General features: G+C 55.0%; 2 protein-coding genes and 1 long non-coding RNA gene across 5 annotated transcripts in view; 1 reads left to right on the forward strand and 2 right to left on the reverse strand.

Moving 5' to 3' along the window:
* Positions 1-4,152, forward strand: part of ARHGAP44 (Rho GTPase activating protein 44) — a 119,765-nt gene extending 115,613 nt beyond the window's left edge. For 2 of the 3 annotated variants that reach the window (XM_061391119.1, XM_061391120.1), the window contains one exon: positions 2,698-4,152. In XM_061391119.1, the coding sequence (XP_061247103.1) occupies positions 2,698-2,837 (140 nt within the window). In that variant the 3' untranslated portion in view covers positions 2,838-4,152. Of the gene's footprint in view, positions 1-638; positions 688-2,697 lie in introns of all 3 variants that reach the window. The other variant, XM_061391121.1, reaches the window with a different exon arrangement.
* LOC133232117 (uncharacterized) lies at positions 90-2,744 on the reverse strand. The gene is made up of 2 exons (XR_009731309.1): positions 1,034-2,744; positions 90-638 (listed from the first exon to the last, which is right to left on the reverse strand). It is a non-coding gene; the product is annotated as an uncharacterized LOC133232117 (long non-coding RNA).
* On the reverse strand, positions 4,124-21,377 carry ELAC2 (elaC ribonuclease Z 2). The gene is made up of 24 exons (XM_061391122.1): positions 21,068-21,377; positions 20,566-20,616; positions 20,375-20,445; positions 19,254-19,318; positions 17,941-17,998; positions 17,097-17,165; positions 16,690-16,794; positions 15,467-15,525; positions 12,881-12,939; positions 12,720-12,792; positions 12,133-12,245; positions 11,901-11,996; positions 11,128-11,266; positions 10,106-10,191; positions 9,120-9,232; positions 7,877-7,973; positions 7,211-7,349; positions 6,902-6,940; positions 6,686-6,795; positions 6,307-6,406; positions 6,103-6,223; positions 5,936-6,014; positions 5,342-5,486; positions 4,124-5,034 (listed from the first exon to the last, which is right to left on the reverse strand). The coding sequence occupies exons 1-24, from the start codon at positions 21,298-21,300 to the stop codon at positions 4,816-4,818; spliced, it is 2,439 nt and encodes an 812-aa protein (XP_061247106.1). The 5' UTR covers positions 21,301-21,377; the 3' UTR covers positions 4,124-4,815.
* Positions 21,378-26,125: the final 4,748 nt, after the last annotated feature.

Consider the following 26,125-nt stretch of genomic DNA (forward strand, 5'->3'; position numbering starts at 1 on the left):
CTGTATATACACACCACACACACACACATACAAACACAGCTGTCTCCACGCAGACACGCCACACACACACTGGAGGGAGCAGTCTGGCCTTGGGTCCTGACTTGTGCTTTTATTCATCCCCACGTCTGCCCTCGGGAGTGAGGGTTCCCTTGACCACATGGAAAGAGAGCCCATGGGTTTAGTGCTTTGCTGCCTAGAAGAGACTAGTCCAGTGCACGTGCCTGGGGTGGGGGAAACAGATGTATATACCATGGGGAGCGGCCGTCTGGCGATCTGGCTTTCTTTGGATGTGATTAACAGTGAAGGCCCAGTTGCTCTGTCCACCCTGAGGCTCTTAAGACATTAAGGAGACCCCTCCCTGGAGAACCACAGTGAACACCACCTCCCTCCCGCTGGTGGTTCTGGAAGAGTCCCTGATGGATGGCGGGGGTCCCAGCCACCCCTGGTTCAGAGCCGCTGCCCTTGAGCGGTCATCTGGGGGGCAGCGGCCCGGCCCCTCGTCCCGCGGGGCAGTGGTCTGAGCGGTGTGGTCGTCGCAGTTTGCTGCGGCCCCCTGACTGTGCGTTGGGCATGCTGTGTCCGTTGTCGTCTCATCGTCTCTCTTCCTCTCTCTGCCTCCTGTCGCTGTGTTCTCGCAGCTGTGTGACACGGGGGATGCGGTTGTGGACGCGTGAGGGGGATTGCAGGGTAAGCGGTCCCGGCCTCACCTTTCCCAGCCGCAGCCAGGCCGCACCCCGCGCTCTGCATGCACCCCGACCTGCACGGCAGCCTCCCGTGGCCTAGGGGCTCACCAGCCGCCTCCTGGCTTTTCTCAGGAGGAGAAAGAGGCTGCGCTCGGCTTCTCCCTCACTGTCCCCCTCCAGGGCTGCCCAGCCCCAGCTGCTTCCCACGCAGGCTTAGAAGGAAGGGGTGACGGCCCCCTCCCTCATCCCAGGTCTGTGTCACTGGATGGCCCGCTGGCTGACGACGTGTGCCCAGTGTTGGGGGAGGCACAAGCACCCGGAGTTTAGGGAGGGGCCCCTGGGGAGAGTACCTGCCTGGTCCTCTAGGATGGCCAGCAGGTTCTAAAGAACCCCTAGTGTCCATTCTAGAATTCACCCCGAGCTCATGTTGTCCCAGGTATGCAGCTAGCCAGGGCCTTTCTGTCCAATTCAATGAAATACTCTGGGAGCCCTCCTAGCAGTTTCCGCAAGGCCTCCTGCTCCCGTAAAGGGTAGAAGCTGCTAAAGAAACCAAAGGCAAGAACAGGCAGGAAGCAGGTGTCGGGGCCTGAGTCAGATGGGGCAGCCAGAGTGAAGCAAGGGGTCCCCTCTGCCCCACAGAAAAGCTGCACATTCTGGACAGGAGTGGCTTTGCAGTGTCTGCTGCCCACACGGGCCCCCTGACAGGCCTCCGGGGGCCTCTGTCCCAAGGACGGGCCTCTCCGTTCTCAGCCGTCTGCAAGGGTTTCTCTCCCACTGCATTCCAGCTGCCTGAATTACCTTCCTGCTCAGTGTGTCTTAAGGAGTGGCCAAGGTGGCCGCCAGGTGGCTCTCCTCAGGCTGCGCGTCTTATACCTGCTTTGCCTGCGGGCACCTTCCCACCTGTGTCACCCCAGTGACTGCCAGGCCCAGGCGGGGTCAGAAGGCGCCCAAGGTCACACTCCTCCTGGGGACAGAGGCGGGGCTTTGAGTCCAAGCCAGGCCGGCAGGAGGAGGAGCACGGCCGAGCCGCGGACCCCCACCCCCCACTCCCGTCTCGGTCAGGCAGGGGGCTGTTTTGGGGGGTGGGGGTCAGAGGAGAGGAGGACCTTCGTCCCAGAGCTTGCATGTTTGTGTGTCTTCGAAGACGGTGTCCACGCGTCTGTCTGTCCACTTGCCGTGGTCTTTCTTGGATGGCATGTTTGACAAAAACGGGAAGCCCCACCCCCATCTGCTCCCCCGTGGTGTGGGTCCTCAGTCCCCCACCTGGGGACGGTGAGGCTGAGCGGAGGCCAGAGCTCATCAGGCCCAGAGGGAGTCACAGGTCCCCTTAGCCCTGCGGCCCCGGGAGTCGGCGCTGCCACCTGATGCCCACCCCACAGGGCCCCCAGCCCCGAGCTGCCTGCTGAGGTCTGGACAGACTGTGTGTGTTGCCTTGGGGACCAGCCCTCTTCCTGGTCTTTTTCTAGGAAGTGACCTTTCAGTGCCCAAGCAGAGGCGTAACTGGAGGCGAGCAGGATGGGAATGGGGGTGGCGGTGCCCACAGGGAGCAGCTTGCCCCCCTTACTCCCGGAGTCCTCAGGGAGACCCTTGTCCCACCTCCCCCAGCCCCTTAGGCATACATGTGTGGTCTTGAGTTGGGCCACTGTGTCAGGACCCCGTGTTCAGCCACGCACTTGAGAAGTGGCTGTGTCCCCAGGCTGTGACCGATCCCTGCAGACTCCAGGAAACTAAATGCAGCCCTGACATCCCCAATCCGGTGTGACCTGGCCCAGCCAGGGGGTGTCCTCTATACGCAGAGTCTGGTTCCAGGGGGTAAGGATCCGCTGGGCCTGAACCACAGGTAGGAATCTGAACCACATGCGGAACCACATCCAGGAATCTGGATGTCTGGGCCCATGGGCGGAGCGGGCCCCTTTAAGAGGCTGCATCAGGGGACCCCCGCACCAGCTGGCCCTGCCATGACACCCCAGGCCCCCAGCCTCTCAGCCCGCCCCCCACCCCTGCCGCCTTGCAGATCTGGTCCACTTCGACGTGCCCTCCATCCACGTGGAGCTGGGGTCGGCGCTGCGCCTCGGGCCCCTGGAGCACATGCGGCGACACTCGGTGGCTGAGAAGAGAGACTCGGAGGAGGAGTCGGAGAGCACGGCCCTGTGAGCAGCACCGCGCCCGCGCCTGCACACGGCCCTGAGAGCAGCACCGCGCACGCGGGTGCTCACGGCCCGTGCCGTTGCAGCCGCCGCCAGGTGGGACCCCTGCGGATGGCCACGTGGCAGGTTTCTGTGGTGCGGATGTTTTTTCGTCCCCTCTGGGTGGTGACTCTGGCCTTTTGTTTGATCTTTGCCTTTTGACTTTGTGCCTATTTTGATCCACTTTCGGCCTCCACGCCAGGCGACCGCCCTCCCCACCCGAGGGCTTGTGTCAGAAACATCCTCTGCAGGGTGGGTGTGTGCGGCTCGGTGGTGGTCAGCCTGGGGCTGCCTGTCACCCGTGCTGACGGCTGCCGTGAGTCCTGCGAGGTCCGCCAGATGGTGCAAAGCGGGGAGGGGACAGGGGAAGGGATGGGGCAGGGGGCGGAGCGTCTAGCTCTCAGGAGCCTGGAAGCCTGGGGCCCTGGCCGGCCTTCCTCTTCACAGCAAGGAGCCGGCCGGGCAGACCTTCATCCGTGGGCTTTGATGTAAATGGCTGAAGACAAAATTTAAGTTTTACTCCTCCACGCTGTGGAATGAAGCTCCCTTTACTATCTTACGGTTTTCTATTTCTGAATTTTAAAAATGATCTTGAGTGTGTCTGGGGGACCCAAATGTAACTCCCCAGGCACCCCCCCCCAAAACTTGAGATGTGTCTCAGTAATTGCAGCCCTCCAGGGTCCCCCAGCTCACTAAGAAACGGGGTCATTTTCTGGAGGTCAGAAGTGAATAGCAATAATCCTGTCACCCAAAGCCCTAGAGGGGAAGGGGGCATGGCCCACGGAGCCCCCAGGCCCACACCCCCAGCCGTGCGGTGGGCAGAGCTTGGCTCACCCTTCCACAGAGTCCCCAGCCGGCCCCGGGGAGGAGACCCTGGGGGTCTGGTCACACCTGGGACGGAGGGGGAGAGAAGTGGATTCCGGTCATGCATGCAGAGTCCAACCTTACAGTTTTATCCTTTTCAAATAGAATACCTAAACTGGATATAATATTTGTATATATGAAATCTATATTTGTTTAATTTGAGCCATTCAATCTAAACCCATGTACAGGTGTACAATGAGAGATTTAAATGCTTCGTTATTTTTCCCAACCAAGTGTAAAGTAATCCTCCTCCAACAGTGGGACTTGCTGATTTCTGATGTTCCCGGCTTTGCTCGCTTCCTGGCAGGGCAGCTCAGTACCCAATTTGTAATGGAGCCCGGGGGATGACAATTACCTTTCAATACGTGTACAAATAGTTGTCAAAAGTAATGTTATTAAAATAGATTTATTATCCCTGAGCGTGGCCTATCTTCCTGTCTTAACAACAAGCTTGAGGGGATGCGGGAGGCGATGCCAGGGACTCCAAGGTCATGGTGAGTCCAGTCCTTGGTCTCTGTCTCAGCACCTGTGTCTCTTTAAAGCTCCCCCTCTCTCCTCCCCGGTGGTAAGAACACGTGAATACTAGCGGTGTCTGTGAGAATCCACCCCCTTCTCAGACACTGACCTCAGTGCTGTCCAGCCCTAGGAGGAGGCCCGGCCGCTGGCCCCACGCGGTGGCGCTCCACACTCCAGTCTGTTTATGCGGCAGGAACGGCAGCCCATCTCTGCGTTCCTGGAACCACTGCACGCCCACCCATCACGGTCCGCAGCTGACAGTCCACAAGACTTGACTTTGGCTAAGACACCAGGCTGCAGAGGGGTGCTGGCTCCCCGGGGATGGACTCCGAAGGTCGCTGCCAGGATCAAGTTGCTTCCAGGCACCCTGGGCACCCGCAGTGCAGAGCTGTGCCCCAAGACCCTGCTTGGCCGCAGCACAGGGACAGAGCACTCAGGGTCCAGACACCACCTTCACAATGTCCCATCCTTGGAGACACCATTCCTGAGGCTGCGTCCCCAGCCCAGCGCTCGTGCTGGAGACCGAAGGAAGCCACGGCCTCCCGCCACACTCCCCAGCCCCACGTCTACTGGGCCCTGGCCTTCTTGCTCTGTGGGCTTAGGGGCTGCTCTGTGGGGGCGCGTTTCTGTGGTGGCTCCACGTCCTCCCCGGCGAGCAGGGCCGCCCGCACCTGCCGCAGCTCCCGGCGCTCCCGGCGCCCCTCCATCTCCTCCAGGTCCCCGGCGAACAGGGCCTTCAGTGGCGCCGTCAGCCTGGGCACCGTCGGGAGGTCCCCCAGGCTGACCTACGAGGCAAGATGAGGCTGTCATGGCTCACAGGCACCGGCCACCCTCACAGGCAGACTTGGCTGGAAGACTGGCCCAGCCGTGGGGAGAGGAAGCCAGGCTCCAGAGGCCCAGCTTTACTGCTCAGAGAACGCCATCCCCGGGCCCTCATGGAGGGTGGCTCATGTGTCATAGCTGGGCCTCCACGGGGCTTTTGGAGGCCTGTGCCCCAAGGCTCTGTGCCAGCTGTGGTGGGCAGCAGGCCGAGCCCGGCCATCCACACGGATGGAGGCGCCTCTCCCCGCCCCGCCCAAGGGGTCCCCTCACCTTCATGTGGTCAAAGGCGATGCCCACTTTCTCGTTGAAGTCAGGGCTGAAGAGCGGGATCTTGGCATAGCGCTGGCTGAAGTGGGTCAGCATGATGAAGGCTGCGCTCATCCGCATGCCCACGCCGATGGCCTGGGAGGTGGTGCTGCACACATGGGTCAGCAGAAGGCTGGAGGAGCAGGCCGCGCAGACCCTGGCCCAGCCAGACACCTGGGGGCCGCAGGCTTCCTGCCGCCGACACAAAGCCACCCCAGGGCCCGTCTTCCCACCTCCCCCAGTGCAACCCAGGCTCTGCGTTGTGGGACTGCCCACCAGTGAGGGCCTCAGGGGGACAGGGGCCTCCCACTTGGGGCGACACACTCCTCCCTTAGATCGCACTATGACCCTGCCCCAGCCCCGCTTCCCTGGCTTCAGCATATTTTCAGTTCTTTCCTGAGCCACACCTCCTCCAGAGCCTTGCCTTAGAGGTGCCGCAGAAATAAAAGTGGAGGCTGGGGAGCCAGCCACTCGGGGTCAGAAGCCCCCACGGCCCTTGGTGGGAAACAGGCTGGCCCAGCATCAGCTGGGGAGCCAGACGGACTGGGCGCTCTGTACCTGTGTGTCTTCTCCACAGCTTCCTCTTCCAGACCGTCTTCCAAGGTGGCCTCGTGGATCAGGAGGGTGGCATCCTTCCCTGAAGCAGCAGCACAGGTGCCAAGAATAAGCCCTCTGCCTGGGGGCCACAGGGGTCTGGGGGCCGCACAGAACACGCCCCTACTCACCCATCTGGACCAGAGCTTCACAGGGCATGGTGTCCCCCGAGTAGACCACCTTCCAGCCGGACATGTGGACCAGCGCACAGCCGAAGGCATGCTTGCAGTGCCGGACCAGGCAGGTCTGGAACTGGAGGAGGGGTGGTGGGCTCACAGCCAGCCACACGCTTCCGTGGCCCCCACCTGCCCACCTGCGCCCAGGCCTCCCCCTACCTCCTCCAGGCCACAGGTTTCCAGCAGCAAATTTATCAACCTTTCTACCTCGGGGCTGGAGACCTCAGCTCCCTTCTGAAGGCATTTGGCAGGAATAACACTGTGAGAAGATAAAACATTTAAGAAAAAGAACGTTTAATTTGATGTTCAAGCCGCTGACTAGAGAGCCCCACTATTACAAAGGAACAATTCAGTGCTGTCACTGAAGAAGCAGGGTGCTAGGCTTGGAAACCGTTTCACAGAGAAGTGCTGGCAGAGATCTAGACTTGCGGATGGAAGTGAAGGAGGCCGGGAGAAACCCAAAGCGAAGGGCCTTTATGAGTGGGAACCAGCCAAGGGTTTCCACCCTCCCCGGCTCTGCCGCCCGGCCCGAGCCCACCTGACGTGGTGCAGCAGCGGCTGGCACTGGTTATGGTACTGCTGCAGCCAGGTCCGGAGCTGGGTGGGGGCGACCACGAGCAGGGGGTGGCAGGGTCTGCCCAGCGATGCCTGCAGTGGGGAGAGAGCAGATGTTTCAGCGGAAACGGTGTGGAGTGGGAGGAGGCGTGTGTGTGCCATCACAGGACAAGGGAGCAGTACAGTCCAGTGGACTCACCAGAGCACGCTCTCTCTGTAGCAGGATGTTCAACAAGCCCTGGGAGGAGGAGGGGACATAATCAGCCTCGTGCAGACCCGACCTCCCTCCCAAGTTGGGGCCCTGGGACCCCAGCTTGCAGTCCCTGGTTGCCGTCAGCCACCCACCTCTGATGCCCACCACCCGGCTGCTGCCCGCCTCTGGCTGAAGGTGGCTCCAAGCAGCCACCTGGCCAGGGGAGGCCCTGTGGCCTCAAGATTAGGCTACCGGGTTTTCCTAAGACACCACGCCGGGTGGGAGTCACAGGGCCCGAGGAGGGAGCCCACTCACCGTGTGGTGGTCGGCGTGCAGGTGGGACACGAACACGGCAGCCAGGGAGCCCAGGACCCGGTCCACGCCATCCCCATAGTGGCGGCACAGCTGCCCGAAGGTGCCCTCCCCGCAGTCCAGCAGCAGGGACGTGTCGGGGCTGTGGGGGACGGGGGCAGGGGGGACTCACTCAGGGAGGAGGGCAGGGCAATACCTCATCCCCACCCAGGGGGGCTGCCCTCAAGGTGAAGGCGGCCTCACATCTGTCCTCCTCCTATCAGAGGACATCCCGACGCCCCGGGACATACACGAGTGTCCTCGGAGTCGCACAGATGCTGGGCATCCAAGAGAGGGTCTGTGTGGGAAGCGGAGCCTGGCGGCAGGTGCACCACGACGCTGGTGGGGGCGGTTAGTGACTAGTTCACAGGAGGAGCCGAAAGCCCAGTGAGACCAGGTGATGGCTCACAGCACACCACCTGCTTCATCCAAAGATGACTGGGCATCCAACTGCGCGGACCCCCCACGTCCAAGTCAGCTACTCGGACCACCCGTCACCTTACTGCCCGACCCCTCCCCGGGCACTCCAGCCAAGACTGGCCTCCAGGGATTAAAGGCTGCACCTTCTGATTCACCTGGGAGTGGGGCAGGGTCCCCCCGCGGGTGGCGCCTCCCTTCAAGGGTTCATACCTGATGTTGACAAGCGTGGAGCTCACATTCCGGATCTTCATTGGGATCGCAGACCCTGTCCCCAAGAAGACCACTTCTGGGTACTGGCTGCTGGTTGCTATGGAAAAACACATCGTGAGCCAGCCCTGAGGTTAAGTACAGATCCCCAGGAGGGGGTGATGTTCAGACCAGAAGGGGCGGAAAGCAGAGCAATTCCACAGGCCCAAGTCTCTTGGTGGTGAAAGTTGCTCAGTCCATGGAACTCTCCAGACCAGAATACTGGAGTGGGTAGCCTTTCCCTTCTCCAGGAGATCTCCCCAACCCAATAATCAAACCCAGGCCCAGGTCTCCCGCATTGCAGGTGGATTCTTTACCAGCTGAGCCACAAGGGAAGCCCAAGAATACTGGAGTGAGTAGCCTATCCCTTCTCCACCGGGTCTTCCTGACCCAGGAATCGAACCAGGGTCTCCAGCATTGCAGGCAGATTCTTTACCAACTGAGCTTTCAGGGGAGCCCCCAAGTCTCCTACGAGATGATATAACAGGGGGCCCCTCTCCGTGCTGTCAATCAGCTCAGACCTCCAGGCTAAGCCCACCTGGCACAGGTCCCGCCCTGCTGGGAGGGGCTCAGGGGGGTTCACTCTCTGGGAGGAAGAGGCACAGCCTCCTGGATTCTGAAGCATGGGGCCCCACAAGCCTTGCCCAGCCAGACAGGCCGCATGTGCACACACACGAGCAACAATACAAATGGGGCTTTAACGTGCAAACCTGAAATCTACCCCGGCAAGCGCAGCCAGGGAGGCATAGTCCTGAAACTCCAGCCTGGCGCTGACTGGCTTGAACCTGACCCCGCCTTCTGGTCCAGCCTCCACTTCAGTTGTGAGCTGAGACCACCACCACTGGGGGAGCCAACTACTGCAGAGAGACCACGGAGTTCCCCAAACTGTCTTCCCACTGGGGCGGGGGAAGCCCGACGCGGTGAGTGACGGGGCCAGAGTCCTCCCGTGGACCCTTAGAGCAAAGCTGGGACCAGACCCCAGGTTCTGCCCAGAACCTCACCCGAGGTCCCAGACCCTCATGCTCGGCTTGCGTGGGCCTCATCACCTAACCTCCGACCTGACTGGTCTGGGTGGGGGCAGGCACTGGTAGTAAACAGACCAGAAGGCCCTGGGGTTAGACAGTGTCAGGCTGACCCTGCGCTCTGTGCTGCACGAATGCCCTCAGGAGGGCAAGCCCGGGAGGGGCTGGTCCCTGGTCTGCCTCACCCTCTGGGCTGTCCTGGGCTGTCTTCCTATACTCCTGCACGCTCTCCTGGAAGTTGGGGAGCTCCAGGGCCTCGGCGATGAACTCCTCGGGGTCACAGGTCAGGACGGCATCCCTGCAAGAAGGTGGTAGAATCGGGACAGAAAGGCGCCGTGGCCGTGAATGAGACCTGACGTCAGCACCGACCCTGGGGACTGTCTGCAGGTGCTTCCACCTCTCAGTCACGCCCTGGCAGACCCTCCCCAGCCCAGCGGGTCTCACACCTCTGGTCCTCAGAACCTCGCAGCTCAAAGCGGGCCGGGCTGGCCCTGGCAGCACTGATAGTGGGCAGGGGCCTCCCTGACCTCTACTCACTAGGCCCCAGTCGTGCCGGGCATCCCCCTGGGGGAGGGGAGGAGGGCTCTTAAAGGGCCCCAACTATTCAACACAGTGGTGCCCAGGGTCCAGCCACCTTTCCAAACGTGGTCCCCTTGGACCATACTGGTGTGCACAGGACACTTCAAATTTTTAAACACTGAAGACAGAGGGCAGTAAGCACCTCTCACGTGACTGGCTGCAGGGTGAGCCGGGTTCACCAGGTGCCTCAGGCAGGGCCGGCCTCTGACCCAGTACCCCTCCCCCACCCCCACTTAAGAATCTTCCAAGGAAACCCTGTTCCACCCAAGGATTTTTATGGAAGGCACTTGTTTCATTAACATAGCAGGAGGACTGCAGGGCCTCCAATGAACAAGCACCCCCACCTGGAAACCTGGCAACAACCTTGTTCTGAAGAAAAGCCCGACAGTGTATCAGGCCCTAAATCCACAGTATAAACATACCTCTTAACACGCCCCCACACCCCAGGTCAGAAATCACAAACTGGTAACAGGCAGTCTTTCAGGGTGACCGGATGGCGGGTGACTGACTTTCCTGCTCGGAGGCAGAGGCCACGTGGCTGCAGACCTGAGACACTGACCACCCCCCCCCCCACCCCCGAGACCACACTGACCTCTGCCACTCCCGCCGGGGCCGGAGCTGGTACTTAAGGAGACACTGGCCTCGGACCGTGGGCACACCCTGGGTAGCACTGCCTTCCTGCAAGAGATGGAGCTGTGACCCATGGGGGGACAACAGGGCCAGAGAGAAGTCACTACCTGAGGGCGGGGGCCAGCAAGTGGAGGTGGGGGGGTTATCTGAGGGCAGGGGCCCGCGAGTGGAGGTGGGGGGCTGCTACCTGAGGGTGGGGGCTGGCGAGTGGAGGTGGGGGTGTTATCTGAGGGCAGGGGCTGGCTAGTGAGGTGGGGGGCTGCTACCTGAGGGCGGGGGCCGGCGAGTGGAGGTGGGGGGGTTATCTGAGGGCAGGGGCTGGCTAGTGGAGGTGGGGGGCTGCTACCTGAGGGCAGGGGCTGGCGAGTGGAGGTGGGGGGGTTATCTGAGGGCAGGGGCTGGCTAGTGAGGTGGGGGGCTGCTACCTGAGGGCGGGGGCCGGCGAGTGGAGGTGGGGGGGTTATCTGAGGGCAGGGGCTGGCTAGTGGAGGTGGGGGGCTGCTACCTGAGGGTGGGGGCTGGCGAGTGGAGGTGGGGGTGTTATCTGAGGGCAGGGGCTGGCTAGTGAGGTGGGGGGCTGCTACCTGAGGGCGGGGGCCGGCGAGTGGAGGTGGGGGGGTTATCTGAGGGCAGGGGCTGGCTAGTGGAGGTGGGGGGCTGCTACCTGAGGGCAGGGGCTGGCGAGTGGAGGTGGGGGGGTTATCTGAGGGCGGGGGCCCGCGAGTGGAGGTGGGGGGCTGCTACCTGAGGGTGGGGGCTGGCGAGTGGAGGTGGGGGGGTTATCTGAGGGCGGGGGCCGGCTAGTGGAGGTGGGGGGCTGCTACCTGAGGGTGGGGGCTGGCGAGTGGAGGTGGGGGTGTTATCTGAGGGCAGGGGCTGGCTAGTGGAGGTGGGGGGCTGCTACCTGAGGGCAGGGGCTGGCGAGTGGAGGTGGGGGGGTTATCTGAGGGCGGGGGCCGGCTAGTGGAGGTGGGGGGCTGCTACCTGAGGGCGGGGGCCGGTGAGCGGGGGGAAGATGCCGGGGTGGATGAGGCCGAGCTGGGTCTGGATCTTGTGGCTGCGCAGGTTGTGGACCGACTCGCAGGTCTCGTTCAGAACCAGGTGTTCAGTGTCGGGCCCGAACCTAAGACAGATGGACACACGGTCGTCATGGTGTCTTTCTGGGGGCACTCCAGCCCACGGGGTGGTCATGTACTGGGAGCGCTCAAGAGGGTGAGTGACCTGTCCAGAGGTCACCCCGAGTGGCCAGACACAGCCCAGCTCCTCCTCAGAGCCCAGTTCAAAGCCTTTGGGAAACCAGGAAGAGTTCTGGGGCTGGGGACTCGGGAACACGAGGGAGCACGGGGATGAGGGGAGGAAAGGAAGATGGTGATGGACGCCAACACTCAGACCCCGAGGGGCAGAGGAACAGGGGCGCCAGCAAGAGAGGAGTCACCACACGCCCCAGTCCAACCCCAGCCAAGTCCCTCCACCCAGCCCTCAGGCGGGCGGTGGGGAAGAGCAGGAAGGTGCCCAACGTGGATAGAGCTTCTAAAGCACGGCTGCTACTTTATCCTCCACGTGTCTTATCTAGGAAACACACACGTGATCATCAACACAGGCAGGGTTTGTTCCGAGGTGAGGGTGTGGAGGGTGCAGGCAGGAAGCCAGCCCCAGGCCAGCAGACGTGTGCCCGCAGCGCCCCCTCGCGGGGACTGTCTTCACAGCACAGACGCCCCCAGCCTCCAGGGAGGGCAGAAACCTGGGGGCCCTCATACCTCTCCATCCACTGCTGGTATCTGCTGTCCAGGAGCACGTGCTCCGGGGCCATGTGGACCACCAGGGCCACGGGGGCGTCGGCCTTCCCTTGGTAACTGGGAGGAAGCAAGTGGGAGCTCTGCTAGGTCCAGTGAGGCAAAGAGTGCAGACCTCAGACTGGGCAGCAGGAGCCCAGACCCGCTCTCCCAACCAATGTCGGTTCTCACCTCCCTCCAGGAGGGCCCTCCTCACCTCCTGAAGGTGGTGTTCTCACACAGCGGCTGGATGAACCCTTCGTCTGGACATTCTACTACGATGAAGGTGATCCCGGGGTCCGGAGGGGTGCAGATCTCTTCAGGCAGAATCTGTGAAGTCCCCGGGGTCACCATGTGCTCCCAGGGCAGGCCCCCAAGTCCCCAGTGTTAGCCCCCTCAGGGAGCGCCCACACCTCCGGCCCTCTCTCCACGGACACCAGCCAGGGCCGGCCGGCCGGAGAGGGCATTTCACACTCGGCTCTTGGCAGAGTCTCGTCCTTACATCCTCCCACCCTGGTGAGGATGTCACTCCTTGGGGCCACACGCCTGAAGTCCACCCTGAGGGGGTCTCCCCTGAACCCAGGGACAGGGACAGCCCTCATCCTATCAGGAAGACCCCCAAATCCTAAAGGGAAACCCCCAGAAACGCCCCCATGTGGCCAGCACTGATGTGCAGGACAAGCCTAGACAAGCTCAGCTCAGTGATGAAACCCAAGCTGCTCACTCCCCTGTAAGGGGGGCCCAAACCAGACAGCGACTGTCCGGCGTCCAGGCCCGGCTTGTGCCTGCCAGGACCGCACCCACCTCTCTCCCTTCGTAGGTGACGCTCTTCCCGTCCTTGACGGCAGCAATGATGGGGGCGATGGCGGCTGTTCCGCTGAAATGACAGGCGAGGCCTCGGTGAGGGCGGGGCCCTGGAGGTGCCCTGTGCCCAGCAAGGCCCCCCCAGACACCCCGCCACTCACACTGGGAGACCCAGCTCCTTCGCTTTGAGCACCAAGAAGTTTCCCTTCTTCACGTGGAGCTGTGAGGAAGAGGACAGCACGTGAGGCCAGGGTCTGACGGAGAAGCTCGGTTTCCACCAGCAGTTTCACAACTGGTTTAGCACTGGAAACCGAATGCTTTAAAACTGAGCTGCTTACTTCCCCAACCTTGTTACCTCCTTGTCCATCTAATAAAATGCCCTCTATTCCCATCCCAAGTAAGAAGCGTCCTCCAAGCATCTGGAGGAGAGATGCTCGCTTTGTTGTCCTGCGCTGGTCAAGTGACGGCCAACGGAGCGTCACCAGAACAGAATCCAGCAGAAACAGTCACGGATCCACCGTGTGACACGGCACTCCGGGGACAGGGAAACTGTGGGTGGTTTCTCTTGTTGACTTTTCACATATGTGGCAAAACTGTGCTGCTGCTTTTATACCGAGAGAAGTTAAAATAAAAAATTCCCAGTGTTCTCTTATTATGTTAAAACGGAAAAAAATCCTATCACAAAACCTCATAATCATCATTCTGTACTTAAAAACTTGCACAACTAGAGGGGCCTCTGCTCGCAACCAGAGGAGCTCCCGTTCACAAGCAGACAGGAGCCCCTGCTCACAACTAGAGAAAGTCCATGCAGCAGTGAAGACCCGGCACCGCCAGAAATAAACAAACGTAATAAGGGCTTCCCTGATACCTCAGAGGTTAAAGCATCTGCCTGCAATGCAGGAGACCTGGGTTCGATCCCTGGGTTGGGAAGACTCCCCTGGAGAAGGAAATGGCAACCCACTCCAGTATTCTTGCCTGGAGAATCCCATGGACGGAGGAGACTGGTGGGCTACAGGCCACTGGGTCGCAAAGAGTCAGACACGACTGAGTGACTTCACTTTCACTTTCTTTCAATAATGATTAAAAAAGAAAATCTCTTACCAAGGTGGGTATAGAGAGAACGTATCTCCAGATAAAAAAAGCTATTAATTGAGCCCAGAAATAAATCCACACACCTACAGTCAACTGATCTTCAACAAAAGGGGCAAGAACATATTAACACAATAGGGAAAAAGACTTTCTTCAGCCAGTGATGCTGGGCAAGTTGGACAGATCCATTTAAGTCAGCGAAGTTAGAACACTTCCTCACACCATACACAGAAATAAAGTGGCTCAAAGACTTAAATATAAGACATGACACCGTAAAACTCCTACAAGAGAACACAGGCAAACGTTCTGACATAAATCATACCGATGTGTTCTTAGGTCAGTCTCCCAAAGTAACAGAAGTAAAAATAAACAAATGGGACCTAATCAAATTCACAGCTTTAGCAAAGGAAACCATACACAAGATGAAAAGCCAACCTACACGGTGGTAGAAATATTTGCAAATGATGCAACTAAAAGGGGTTAATTTCCAAAATATACAAACAGCTCATAACTCAACAACAACAAAAAAAGCAACCTAACGGAACAACGGGCAGACCAAAATAGACATTTCTCCAAATAAGATATATATGGACAGCCAGTAGCTATGCACGTGAAAAGATGCTCAACATTGCTAATTATTAGGGAAATGCAAATCAAAACTCCAATGAAGTGCCACCTCACACCAGTCAGAATGGTCATCGTTAAAAAGTCTACAAAACAATAAATGCTGGAGAGGATGTGGAGAAAAGGGAACCCTCCTACACTGTTGGTGAAAATGTAAGTTGGTGTAGCCACTGTGAAAAACAGTATTAAGGTTCCTCAGAAAAGTAAAAACACAATTACCATACAATCCAGCAATCCCACTCCTGGCTATATCTCAGGAGAAAACCATAATTTAAAAAGATATACGCACCCTAATGTGCACTGCAATACTGGTTACAACAGCCAGGACATAGAAGCAACCCAAACATCCATTGATGGACGAATGGATAAAAAAGATGTGGTATATGAATATATATATGTATATACATAATAGACTATTACTCAACCATAAAAAAATTAAATGCCATTTGCAGCCCCATAGACGGGCCTACAGATTATCATATTAAGTGAAGTCAGAAAAAGACAAATACCATATGCTATCACTTATTCGTCCAATCTAAAACAGGATACAAATGAACCTATCTAAGAAAAAGAAAAAGAAAGACTGGTCACCAAGCGGGAAGTCCAGGGTGGGGGAGGGGAGGGGAGGATTGGGAGCTTGGGATTAGCAAATGCAAACTGTTATATATAGAATGGGTATAAGCTCCTACCGTATAGCACAAGAAAATATCCTGTGATAAACCGTAATAGAAAAGAATATTTTTAAAAAGAGTATACATCCACACGGGTATAACTGAATCACTTTGCTGTACAGCAGTAGTTAACACTGTAAATCAACTCTATTTCCATTGACTTCAGAAACTTAACCTTTCGCGATTTCTGAAGTTCAAGAGTGAGGCTCACAGTCAACTATGAAACATGTCTCCAAAGACTGACTCTGGTTGGAAGACAATCTGGACACATACACGAGCACAGGTGGTTTACTGGGAACCAGGGTGTGTTTTCTCTGATCACAGAGAAAGCTGCTACCCTCAGATCACCAGACACATGCTCACCTTACAGACGAAAGCCACCACCAAGGAGGTGTCCCTGCCACGCGCTTTCCAGCCGACACCTGAGAAGAGACAGTCGGACCGTGACCAGGCGAATGGCAAGGCTTCCAGGTGTCACAGATCAGTGGTCATCTGACACCTAATCTGGCGTCACATAAATTTAAACGGAAGGAACTTTGGATACAAACACACTTGTTTTTCCCTCAAGCAGAACTTTCTTTTTTTTCTAACTCATGTTGAGATTCGAGTAAACAAAAATGCAAAAACTCAAACCAGAAAAGAGCAAGTGAAGGGTTTTAAAATGTTTTATGTTTTACCTAGAAGTGGAGATGAGAGAAAAAAATAAGCTGTAATGTGCTTTATCAATAACTCTGTGAGAAATAACATAAAAGTTGAAAGGCCTACAAAAATGTCAGTCCTCACTCATGTCATCCAAGAAGGACAGTTCACAGGGCTGGGGCCCCTCGGTCCTCAGAGCAGAGGCGGGAACTTATCAAGCTTGCCCATCCCTGGACCACAGTGTCCTCAAGCAGCCCAATTCCTCTGGTAGGTCTCATTCTGGAATTCTGATCCCGTTTCCCAGTGGGCTGTCATTCTGGAAGAGGAGGCACAAAGCCACTCTTTGACTGCTTTGTCAGCTTGGCTGTTAGGTCCTGCATTCACAAAAATTAACTGGCATCACTGCTGCCTCAATGAGACACAAACAGTTCATCGAGCCTTCTCCATCTGCTGACACCAACAACGTGAGAGCAGTGTTCCTGTGTGTGTGGTTTTGCCAACACGACAGGTGCACGCGCAAATACTGATTTGCTACACGTGAAATGGGAATTCAAAAAAATCCAAAGACTCGGTAATGAATTGTACAGACTTAATGATCTGTACTGTATAACGAAATAAACAACATAATTTTGTACTAGAAAATGGGAAACACAAAAGCCTCTGTATGAATCATTTGCCAGGCCCTGTTCTCCTCTGGATAAACTGGACCCAAAGCTTGGGCCCCCACCCCCCTGCTACAAACTGGCCCTTAAGGCTCTGTGCAGCCACCTTTATGACAGCCTTCTCAGCTGTCCGCAGGTGTCCTAACGTGACAAGGAAAAGTGTTTTGCACAGAGAACTTCCTTAGGACAAAAACTTGAATGGAGAGCAGAAGGAAGCAATGGACTAACAGACCCCATGTCCAGCCCAGCCCCCTCGACAGCACATTGCTGACCGAGCACCATTACCGTCCGGGCGCTGCTCCCCGTCAGCTGATTCCGCGAGTGGAGGCGGCTGTGGACTCAGCCGCTCTGGACTCTGCACAGGCGGCTGCTGACCGCTCGTCTGCTCGCCTGGTCGGTAGGGGAGATGAGCAGATGACAGAGCCCTTGGGCAAGCTCACAGCCAGTTGCCCACTACACTGGCCTGTCCTCCACTGGCCACCAGCAGTTTCTCCCATGCCCCCGCCTTCCTCAACTAGGACCCACCTCCTCCCGCTCCAAGAAAATGTGGCTTTCTAAATGTTTGCCTGTGCAGCTCAGCTTGCAGGATCTTAGTTCCCTGACCAGGGATCGAACCTGGGCCCTGGCGGTGAAAGCATGGAGCCCTAACCAATAGACCGCCAGGGGTCCCCCCCATGTGGCTTGGTACTCACAATGGATGGGGATCTGGAACACTGTCATGGTCTCATCCTTGTATTCTGGTGCTGAGTGGGGCCGCACGGCTGTGGGGAAAAGACCACAGGATAGTGACCGGGGCAGCAAACACAGGCATGAGAATCACCTTGAGATCACCACCCATGAGCAACCGAAGTGCTTTGGATTTTTGCATAAATCTGCATTAAACCAAGAATTTCTAAGTAAATGAAAATATTTAGGGAGGCAGCAAAAATACATCTTCAGCCGTTAACATTTAACACAGCCACGTGAGAAGACGTAAGAGGATCACTGGTGATGAACCGCCAAAAGAAAATGAAGCCGATGGTTTAGTGTAAGAGACCCAGGTTGACACTCAGCACTGCCAGGCCAGGGAACCTATGCTCTCAACTCTGAGAGCCAAGACACGTTCTGAAATAAAACACCAGCGTTCTTCTACAGAAGAACCAACCGGAGATGCCCCTGGCCCAGCCGGTACCTCGGTCAGGCCTCTTCCCATCAACTGGCCACGTGCTCCCAGAAAAACTGCTCCCAGCCCCTCTCTCTGTGAGGGATCCAAGGCCACTCAATGGTGCCACCCACCTACAGGGCCAGGAAGGAGCCTCAGGGCCCCAAGGGAGACCCCATCCTGCACACACCCCATTGCTGGCAGCTTTTGACTCACTCCTGCCTTCCCGCCATTGTTTAAGGGGATGAGGTAGGGGCAGAGAAAGTGCAGTCAGCAATAGGTTCAAAATTCATCTCACATGGATGAAGCATTTAAGTTTTAACGTTTACTTTGGTCAGCTTTTATGTATTCTGATTTGAGAGAAGGGGGCATATGAGTAGTTATCAAGGACTTACCCAGGTCTATTCCTTTCAGTGGACCAGAAAATATTTTGATAGCTTCCAGATACTTCTCCTAAGAAAGAAAAACGAGGAGGACGAAACACATGTTCAAGGGTCAATACATGAGAGACACTGGAGGCAGCAACATAAAACATACTTCAGAGAGCACTTTCAACTTTCTTACTGAGTGTCCACCACAGGTAAGATGCCTGGGGGTCAGCAATGAGAAGATGGGGTACGTGCGCTCACAGAACTTAGAAACCAGGGGAAGAGACAGAAATCATAAAAACAACAGCAAGCAGCTCTGGGGCTGAGTGTCCTGCACAGGAACCACACAGGAGACTGGGGGCCAAGCAGTCTGCAGAGTCGCCGGCGGTGGGGGGCCTCCCAGGCCAAAGCCCTGGAGCCGAGCCCGGAAGTTTGGGAGGACACAGGAGGGAGAAAATTATCTTGGCCTGAGACAGGTGGGGGCTTTGTGAAGCGCTCAGAGCTGGCCCCACAGCCTCGCCGTGTGGCCGGGCATAGATGCAGGGCAGGTGAGGGCCGGGGCCAGCGGGACCTGGGGGCCACGTGACGGTATCTGGACTCTGTTTACAGAGACCTGTGAAGGGTTTTAGGACGAGGTGACCCGCCTTCCATTCCACTTGAGGGATCCCTGTGGCCGCGGGGCTGGACAGTCACGCGGGTGGAGGAATGGATGTGGGAAGTGATGGCAGACCATGGTGGGACAGAGCTAACGAGGAGGACAGAGGGACGGCTGCGAGGCGTTATTCTGGAGACACATGTCACAGGCAGGGCTGGTGTCTGGCTGCCTTTTCCCCTAGGACCTGGGACGTGAAGTGAACCCTTACACCAATAATGTGTTTATAACCTCTCAACAGTGTTGTAAGCTGGCTTGGAAGGTACAACAGAGATGTCTGAAATTTAATAAATAAGAATAGAAGTTGTTCATGTTGAGGTTTGACAGAAAACAACAAAATTCTGTAAAGCAATTATCCTTCAACTAAAAAATAAATAAATTTTAAACAAAAAAGAATAAAGGCTGACATCTTGTGTCTACATGGTGTGAAACAAAGTGACCCAGTGCTCTGTTACCTTGTTTAATTCGTAACACCTGCGACCCTTTCGCAGCTACAGACACTGAGGCTCCAGGAGGGAATGTGACCTGAGCCCAGTCAGAGTCAATAAGGCTTGGACTCAAGTTATCTTTAGCTTGAAACGCAAAGTGTTTCCACTGCTCTGAGATTTCTCTGGAGGGCAGAGGGCCGATGTGCAAAACTGGAAATTCCTGTGCAAGTTAAAATGGAAGGCTCAGCTTTGAGACTCACCAGTTGTGGAGGTCCAGAAAGCACACACTTTGGAACTCCGGTTTCCTTTAAAGTGAGGATCATTCCTAAAAAAAAAAAAAACAGAATGAATAAACTCAGATCTCTCATACCCCCGACTCGCAGTCACCGCCAGGAGGCGCACTCCTTACTTAACCGGCTGCTTTTCCTACTTGTTCTAATTGCAGAGTTAACAGGGAACACACACAGAGCAGACTTGGGGCTGGCTAGAGGTTCAAAGGACACTTACTCAGGACTTGATATTAGAATGAGGCACCTCGGGGGCAAAAACCCACCGAGTCAAAGGATGGCACCAATTCTGCACCCTGGGCACGTCCTCACCTCATCTGAGTCTCACTCCTGGGGGATGAGATGGGTCCGGCCTTTACTCCTTCCTACCTGCTCCACAATGTTACAGAATGTGGCAGCAAAACAATCTCGATCTTTCTAATTGATGGGCAGAAACGAGGGGGTAATTGGGATACCGGGCTTTCCTGGTGGCTCAGTGGTAAAGAATCCGCCTGCCAATGTTGGAGACTTGGGTTTGATCCCTGGGTGGGGATGATCCCTTGGGGAAGGAAATGGCAACTCACTCCAGTATTCTTGCCTGGAAAACTCCACAGACAGAGGAGCCTGGTGGGCTATAATAGCCCATGGGGTCACAAAAGTGTCAGACACTTCTTAGTGACTAAACGGCAACAAATCTGGATACTGGGTCTCTGTGTGTAGCTGATAGTCCCAGTGGCAGACATAATGAGTTGGCCAAAGAGTCTGTTAAGCAAAGACCCAAACCATCTTCTTGGCCAACCTAATATTTACTGTGATCTGCATTTACTGTGACCACACACTCCAGTTGGTCCCGCACCTCCAGTCCAGCAACTCAATAAATGAGGTGGGTGATTAACACCTAAAGGCAGCCTCCACATTAACACCTCTTCTGAGCCACACTTTTTGATGCTTCCTGCAGTAGCTGATGGGGCAGGCATAAAAAGAATTCCAGCTCCCCTGGACGTCGGGTGATGGGCAAAAAAAAAAAAAAAAGCGGGGGTGAGGGCGGTGGAGAAGGCAGGTTAAAATCCCAGAGACCTCCCTCCAGCCTCTGACCTGGACAAGAATGGACTCACCGCACAACCCGCCAACATTAGACCAGTGCATTCGGGTCAGGAATATGTTGTCCAAACGGGACACCTTCAGCCTAAGAAAGAGAAAGCGCTGCAGCAGGACACAACACACTGGCCAGGGACCCTCTCTTCTGCTGACCCCCGTGTCAAAGCCGCACAGTCATCCCCGCCCCGCAGGAAGAGGGCTGGCTCACTTGTGCTCCTGCATGAGTCGCTGGACGCCTTCCCCGCAGTTGAAGAGATACCTAGAAGACGAACATCGCACCAGAGAGTCAGAGTCTGTAAAGCTTCTGCCATCGATCGGGTGCTCTGTTGTACACCGTTGAGGGGAGAAAAAAAAAACCCTGAAAACCCATGTGGTGCTACCGGCCGAGTGTCTGCTGTTAGGACGCTAGGTTTTGAACCCTCCTCGGCAGACGCGAGGAGGGGGCTGGGGTGGGCCGGTGCTGGGGTCCTCTTCCATCACCTCCTCCGCACATCTGCCCACTTCACACACGCCCCAGCCATGAGGCGCACGCGAGAGGGCTCTGCCTAAGGGTCAGGGGCGCCTCCCGGAGCCGCACGGACGGGGCAGTACGGGGTGCGGGCTCTCGCATCCACACTGACAACCCGGTGATCAAGCCTGGGGTGGGGGTGGGGGGGGGGCTCGGCCAGGGGACACCCACCCCCCACCGGGCCCCGGCGCGGCGCACGGACCGGTTGAATTCGGAGAAGACGTAGAGGGCGGCGCCCGCATCCCGGCCGCCGGCTGCCACCACCTGCAGGTACACGGTGTTCGGGCCCCCGGGCCCCCATGACGGGCCGCGCTTCTCCCGCGTGCGCAGGTGCCGCAGAGGGTCCTTGGGCGGCCGCGGGCGGCGCGCCGGCCCCTGTGACATGGTGCGCCCGGCCGCGCACCGCAGCCCCAGCAGCGAGCGGAGTGCCCACATGCGCAGCCTCCTCTTCCCGGACCTGAACGCAGCCGGCGGCCTTGGTCCGCATGCCCCGACAGCACCTCCCCTCCACCCGCGTGGGGCCCCAGCCAATCAGCGCGCCGCTAGCCTAGCTGCCCGCCTACGCCAGGCCTCACGTCCAATAGGGAGCGACCTCTCCGCACTGCCCTTGTCAATTGGTAGTGGTCATAGAGAGGAAGAATGCTAGAGCGCCCTGAACGGCCCCGTCCCTGGTCTCTTTTTGGTTTCCCCTGGCTGTTCTTTCCGGGAATCCTCCCTCGTCTGGGCGGGGCTTCCGGGGGCGCGGGGCGGGACTTCCAGGGGCACAGGACCGGAAAGGAGATGCGGGCAGAGGAGCGAGTTCTTGGAGTGGGCTTAGGCTCACGCGCCGGACACCGGTTCCTACCTCTTTTTTTTTTTTTTTTTAATTTTATTTTATTTAACTTTACAATATTGTATTGGTTTTGCCATATATCAAAATGAATCTGCCACAGGTATACATGTGTTCCCCATCCTGAACCCTCCTCCCCGCCCCCCCCCCATACCATCCCTCTGGATCCTCCCAGTGCACCAGCCCCAAGCATCCAGTATCGTGCGTCAAACCTGGACTGGCGACTTGTTTCATATATGATATTATACATATTTCAATGCCATTCTCCCAAATCATCCCACCCTCTCCCTCTCCCACAGAGTCCAAAGGACTGTTATATACATCAGTGTCTCTTTTGCTGTCTTGTATACAGGGTTATTGTTACCATCTTTCTAAATTCCATATATATGCGTTAGTATACTGTATTGGTGTTTTTCTTTCTGGCTTACTTCACTCTGTATAATCGGCTCCAGTTTCATCCACCTCATTAGAACTGATTCAAATGTATTCTTTTTAATGGCTGAGTAATACTCCATTGTGTATATGTACCACAGCTTTCTCATCCATTCATCTGCTGATGGACATCTAGGTTGCTTCCATGTCCTGGCTATTATAAACAGTGCTGCGATGAACATTAGGGTGCACGTGTCTCTTCCTACCTCTTCTGAGCTGTTCCCTTAGACGAGTCAACCGCTTGTGGTGGTGGTTAGAATTAAGATGTGATGAGATAAACTATATAGAGCTTTACCATAGGAGTTTTGCTAACTTTTATGTTGTAATTCGTATGAATACACGTTTCAGATGTGTTTTACTGGGTTTTGGAAAGAAAAGCAAGAATGGGAGTTAAGAGAACAATCTCTGGAATAAGAGAGTCTTTTATTAGTCGAGTGGTCTTGACCTCTCTGAACCCGTTTCCTTAACTGTAAAGTGGGGGTAGTCAGTTTTTACTTCGTAAGGTTTTATTTTTTAAATATTTTTGTGTATTTATTTGGCTGTACTAAGTCTCAGCTCTAGCACGCAGGATCTTTAGCTACAACGTGTGTGATGTAATTCCCTGACCAGGGAATCAAACCTTGGCCCTTTGCATTGGGAGCATACAGTCTTAGCCACTGGACCATGAGGAAGTCCCATACTTCATAAGGTTTTCGAATTAAATCACCCAGTGGTATATTAACAGCTTTGAGTGGCACTGTCATGGACCAGGCACTCAATGAATGGTGGTAAAAATTGGAAAGGAAATAAAGTGTTTCGACCGACATAAAATATTTTAAAAAGCTGTTGGTGGTTAAAGAAATGTTGCCCAGGGACAGTCATGGGGTAGACAGCCCAATAGAGACCTTTTGAAAAGCTAAACAAGACTTAGCTCCCCTTTCAAAGCCCCTGAGAGATTTCAATTAAACCATTTGGAATACAAGGGACTTCCTTAAATGGGGATGACCCTTTTTTTACCTGGACATTCTAATCAAATATGAAACTGGTTCTGTGGAAGAATACCACACAACTGTGTAAAAACATTTTGTACTTGAAGAAACCGTTACTGAAAGGAAAACTTCATTTCCGTTATTTTAAACATTTCCAGGGCTTAATCCTGAAACAGTGATGACACTACCATCCCCAAAAGTATTCAAAATAAACATTTGAGCAAGAAAATCAAAGGCAGCCTATGGAATGGGAGAAAAATATCAATCAGTATGTGCCAATTATCTGATAAGTGGTTAATATCCAACATAGATAAGGAGCTCATACAACTTAATAGCAAAAAGTCAAATAAAATTTTGAAATGAATGATAGACCTGAATAGACATTTTCCCAGAGAAGATATACAAATGCCCATCAGGTACATGAACAACTGCTCAACATCACTAATCATTAGGGAAATGCAAGTCAAAACCTCAGTGAGCTATCACCATACACAGGTCAGACTGGTTATTAACAAAAAGACAAGCAATAACAGGTATTGGTCAGGATATAGAGAAAAGGGAAATTTGTGCACTGTTGGTGGGAATGTAAATTGGTTCAGCCACTATGGAAAACAGAATGGAATTTCCTCAAAAAAAATTAAATGTGGGACTACTATGCTGCTGCTGCTGCCAAATCACTTCAGTCGTGTCTGACTCTGTGCAACCCCATAGACAGCAGCCCACCAGGCTCCCCCGTCCCTGGGATTCTCCAGGCAAGAACACTGGAGTGGGTTGCCATTTCCTTCTCCAATGCAGGAAAGGGAAAAATGAAAGTGAGGTCGCTCAGTCGTGTCCAACTCTTCGAGACCCCATGGACTACAGCCTACCAGGCTCCTCCGCCCATGGGATTTTCCAGGCAAGAGTACTGGAGTGGGGTTCCATTGCCTTCTCCGTGGAACTACTATAAGATTCCGAAATTCCATTTCTGGGTATATATGGAAATGAAATCACTAAGGAAATGAAATCAGTATCTCAGAGATATCTACAACCCTGTGTTAATTATTTACAATAGCCAAGACATGGAAACAACCAAGACAAGGACACAACCTAATAGATGAATGGATAAAATATGGTAAATATATACAGTGCAATAGTTCTCAGCCATAACAAAGATTTGCAACACCATGGGTGAGACTTGAGGGCATTATACTAAGTGAAATAAGTCAGAGAAAGACAAATACTATATGATCTCACTTATATAGAGACTCTTAAAGGAATTCACAGAAACAGAGAGGAAATTAGTGATTACCAGAAGCTGGGAGCATGGGAAAATAGGTAGAGGTGTTCAAACTGTACAAACTTCTGGTTGCAAGATGAATAAGCTCTGGAGATGTACAATACAGTAACTGTAGTTAGCAATACTGTATTGTTTACTTGAAAGTTACTAAGAAAGTAGATCACACACACACAAAGGTTACTTTTCATGGTGATGGATATATTAACTAACCTCATGGTGGTAATCATTTTGCAATATGTACTTATATCAAGTCATTACATTGAAAACCTTCAACTTACACAATGTTATGTGCCAATCAAAGCTCAATAAGGCTGGGGGGAAAACAGAAACAAAACCAAACCAGTGGACCACCAGGGAAATCCCTTCATTCATCATTAGATGCTCAGCACTAAGCACAGTCCTTAGCGACTGAACAACAACTGAGACCTGGAGGGAACCCAGGACACGTTTGCTGAGGGCGTGGAGGAGCTGCCCAGTATTAGTTTGCTCAGGCTGCCATAACATAACAGCACAGGCCAGGGGGCTTAACAAACAGAAATTAATTTGCTCACAGTTCTGGAGGCTGGAAGTCCAGGCTCACGGGGTCCGCAGGGCAGATTTCTCCTGAAGCCTCACTCCTTGGCTTGCAGATGGCCACCTCCTCCCTGCTTCCTCCCTGGGTTTCTCTTCTGTATGCATCCCTGGTGGTGCCCTGTGTGTCTGAATTTCTTGGCACTCGTCTTGTCTGACTAGGGGCCACCACCATGGCCTCCTTTTAACTTAATCACATCTTTAAAAGCCCTCTCTTCAGATTCTGTCACATGTTGAGGTCCTGGGAGTTAGGGCCTCAACACATAAATTCAGGGAAGGGACACAATTCAGCCCCTAACAGCTGACTCCAGCTCTCCTCTCCTCCGCACCCTTCTATTCAGGACACCTCAGCGTTCCTGTGTCTCCTGCCCCTTGACCTTCAAAGGGAGAACGTTTTTGTTCCTCTTTTCCTATCAGCCCAGCTGGTAGCTCTGAACCTGGTCTGAAATGAGGGTCTCACAGTCTCTTGCCTGAGACAGGCTGTGAGGCTGCGCCTCTCCACCTGATGGGAATATTGCTCTCAGGCAGCAGGTGCCCTCAAGTGGTGCCAGATTGGAGCAGTTAAGTCTTCTAGATCCTGATTCAAAATTATAAATCAGCTACTACTTCAATTAAAAACAACAACAACAACAACAACAAAACCTTCTAGATCCTCAGCTCATGTTCAGAGCCGTCCACATCCTCCATGGAGCATGTTCTGAGTGGCTGCTCCCATGTGCCTGCCCTGTGGCCTGGCTGCCCGGGACCCCCGGTCAGACCTGGAGGACCGGTCCCATTCAGACTGAGCCCCGCACAGGGTCAGATCAGATCAGATCAGTCGCTCAGTCATGTCCGACTCTTTGCCACCCCATGAATCGCAGCACGCCAGGCCTCCCTGTCCATCACCAACTCCCGGAGTTCACCCAGACTCACGTCCATCGAGTCAGTGATGCCATCCAGCCATCTCATCCTCTGTCGTCCCCTTCTCCTCCTGGCCCCAATCCCTGCCAGCATCAGAGTCTTTTCCAAGGAGTTAACTCTTCACATGAGGTGGCCAAAGTACTGGAGTTTCAGCTTTAGCATCATTCCTTCCAAAGAAATCCCAGGGCTGATCTCCTTCAGAATGGACTGGTTGGATCTCCTTGCAGTCCAAGGGACTCTCAAGAGTCTTCTCCAACACCACAGTTCAAAAGCATCAATTCTTCG

This window comes from Bos javanicus, chromosome 19, assembly GCF_032452875.1.
Source record: "Bos javanicus breed banteng chromosome 19, ARS-OSU_banteng_1.0, whole genome shotgun sequence".
Taxonomy (NCBI): Eukaryota; Metazoa; Chordata; class Mammalia; order Artiodactyla; family Bovidae; genus Bos; species Bos javanicus.

Excerpts from the sequence above, each read along its gene's own strand:
- ELAC2 (XM_061391122.1), bottom strand. The coding sequence starts at position 21,300 with ATGTGGGCACTCCGCTCGCTGCTGGGGCTGCGGTGCGCGGCCGGGCGC. Across the intron at positions 17,166-17,940 it reads ACTGAAAGGAATAGACCTGG|CCGTGCGGCCCCACTCAGCA; the intron begins GTAAGTCCTTGA and ends TTTTCCCCACAG. Across the intron at positions 5,035-5,341 it reads TCGCCTTTGACCACATGAAG|GTCAGCCTGGGGGACCTCCC; the intron begins GTGAGGGGACCC and ends CTTGCCTCGTAG.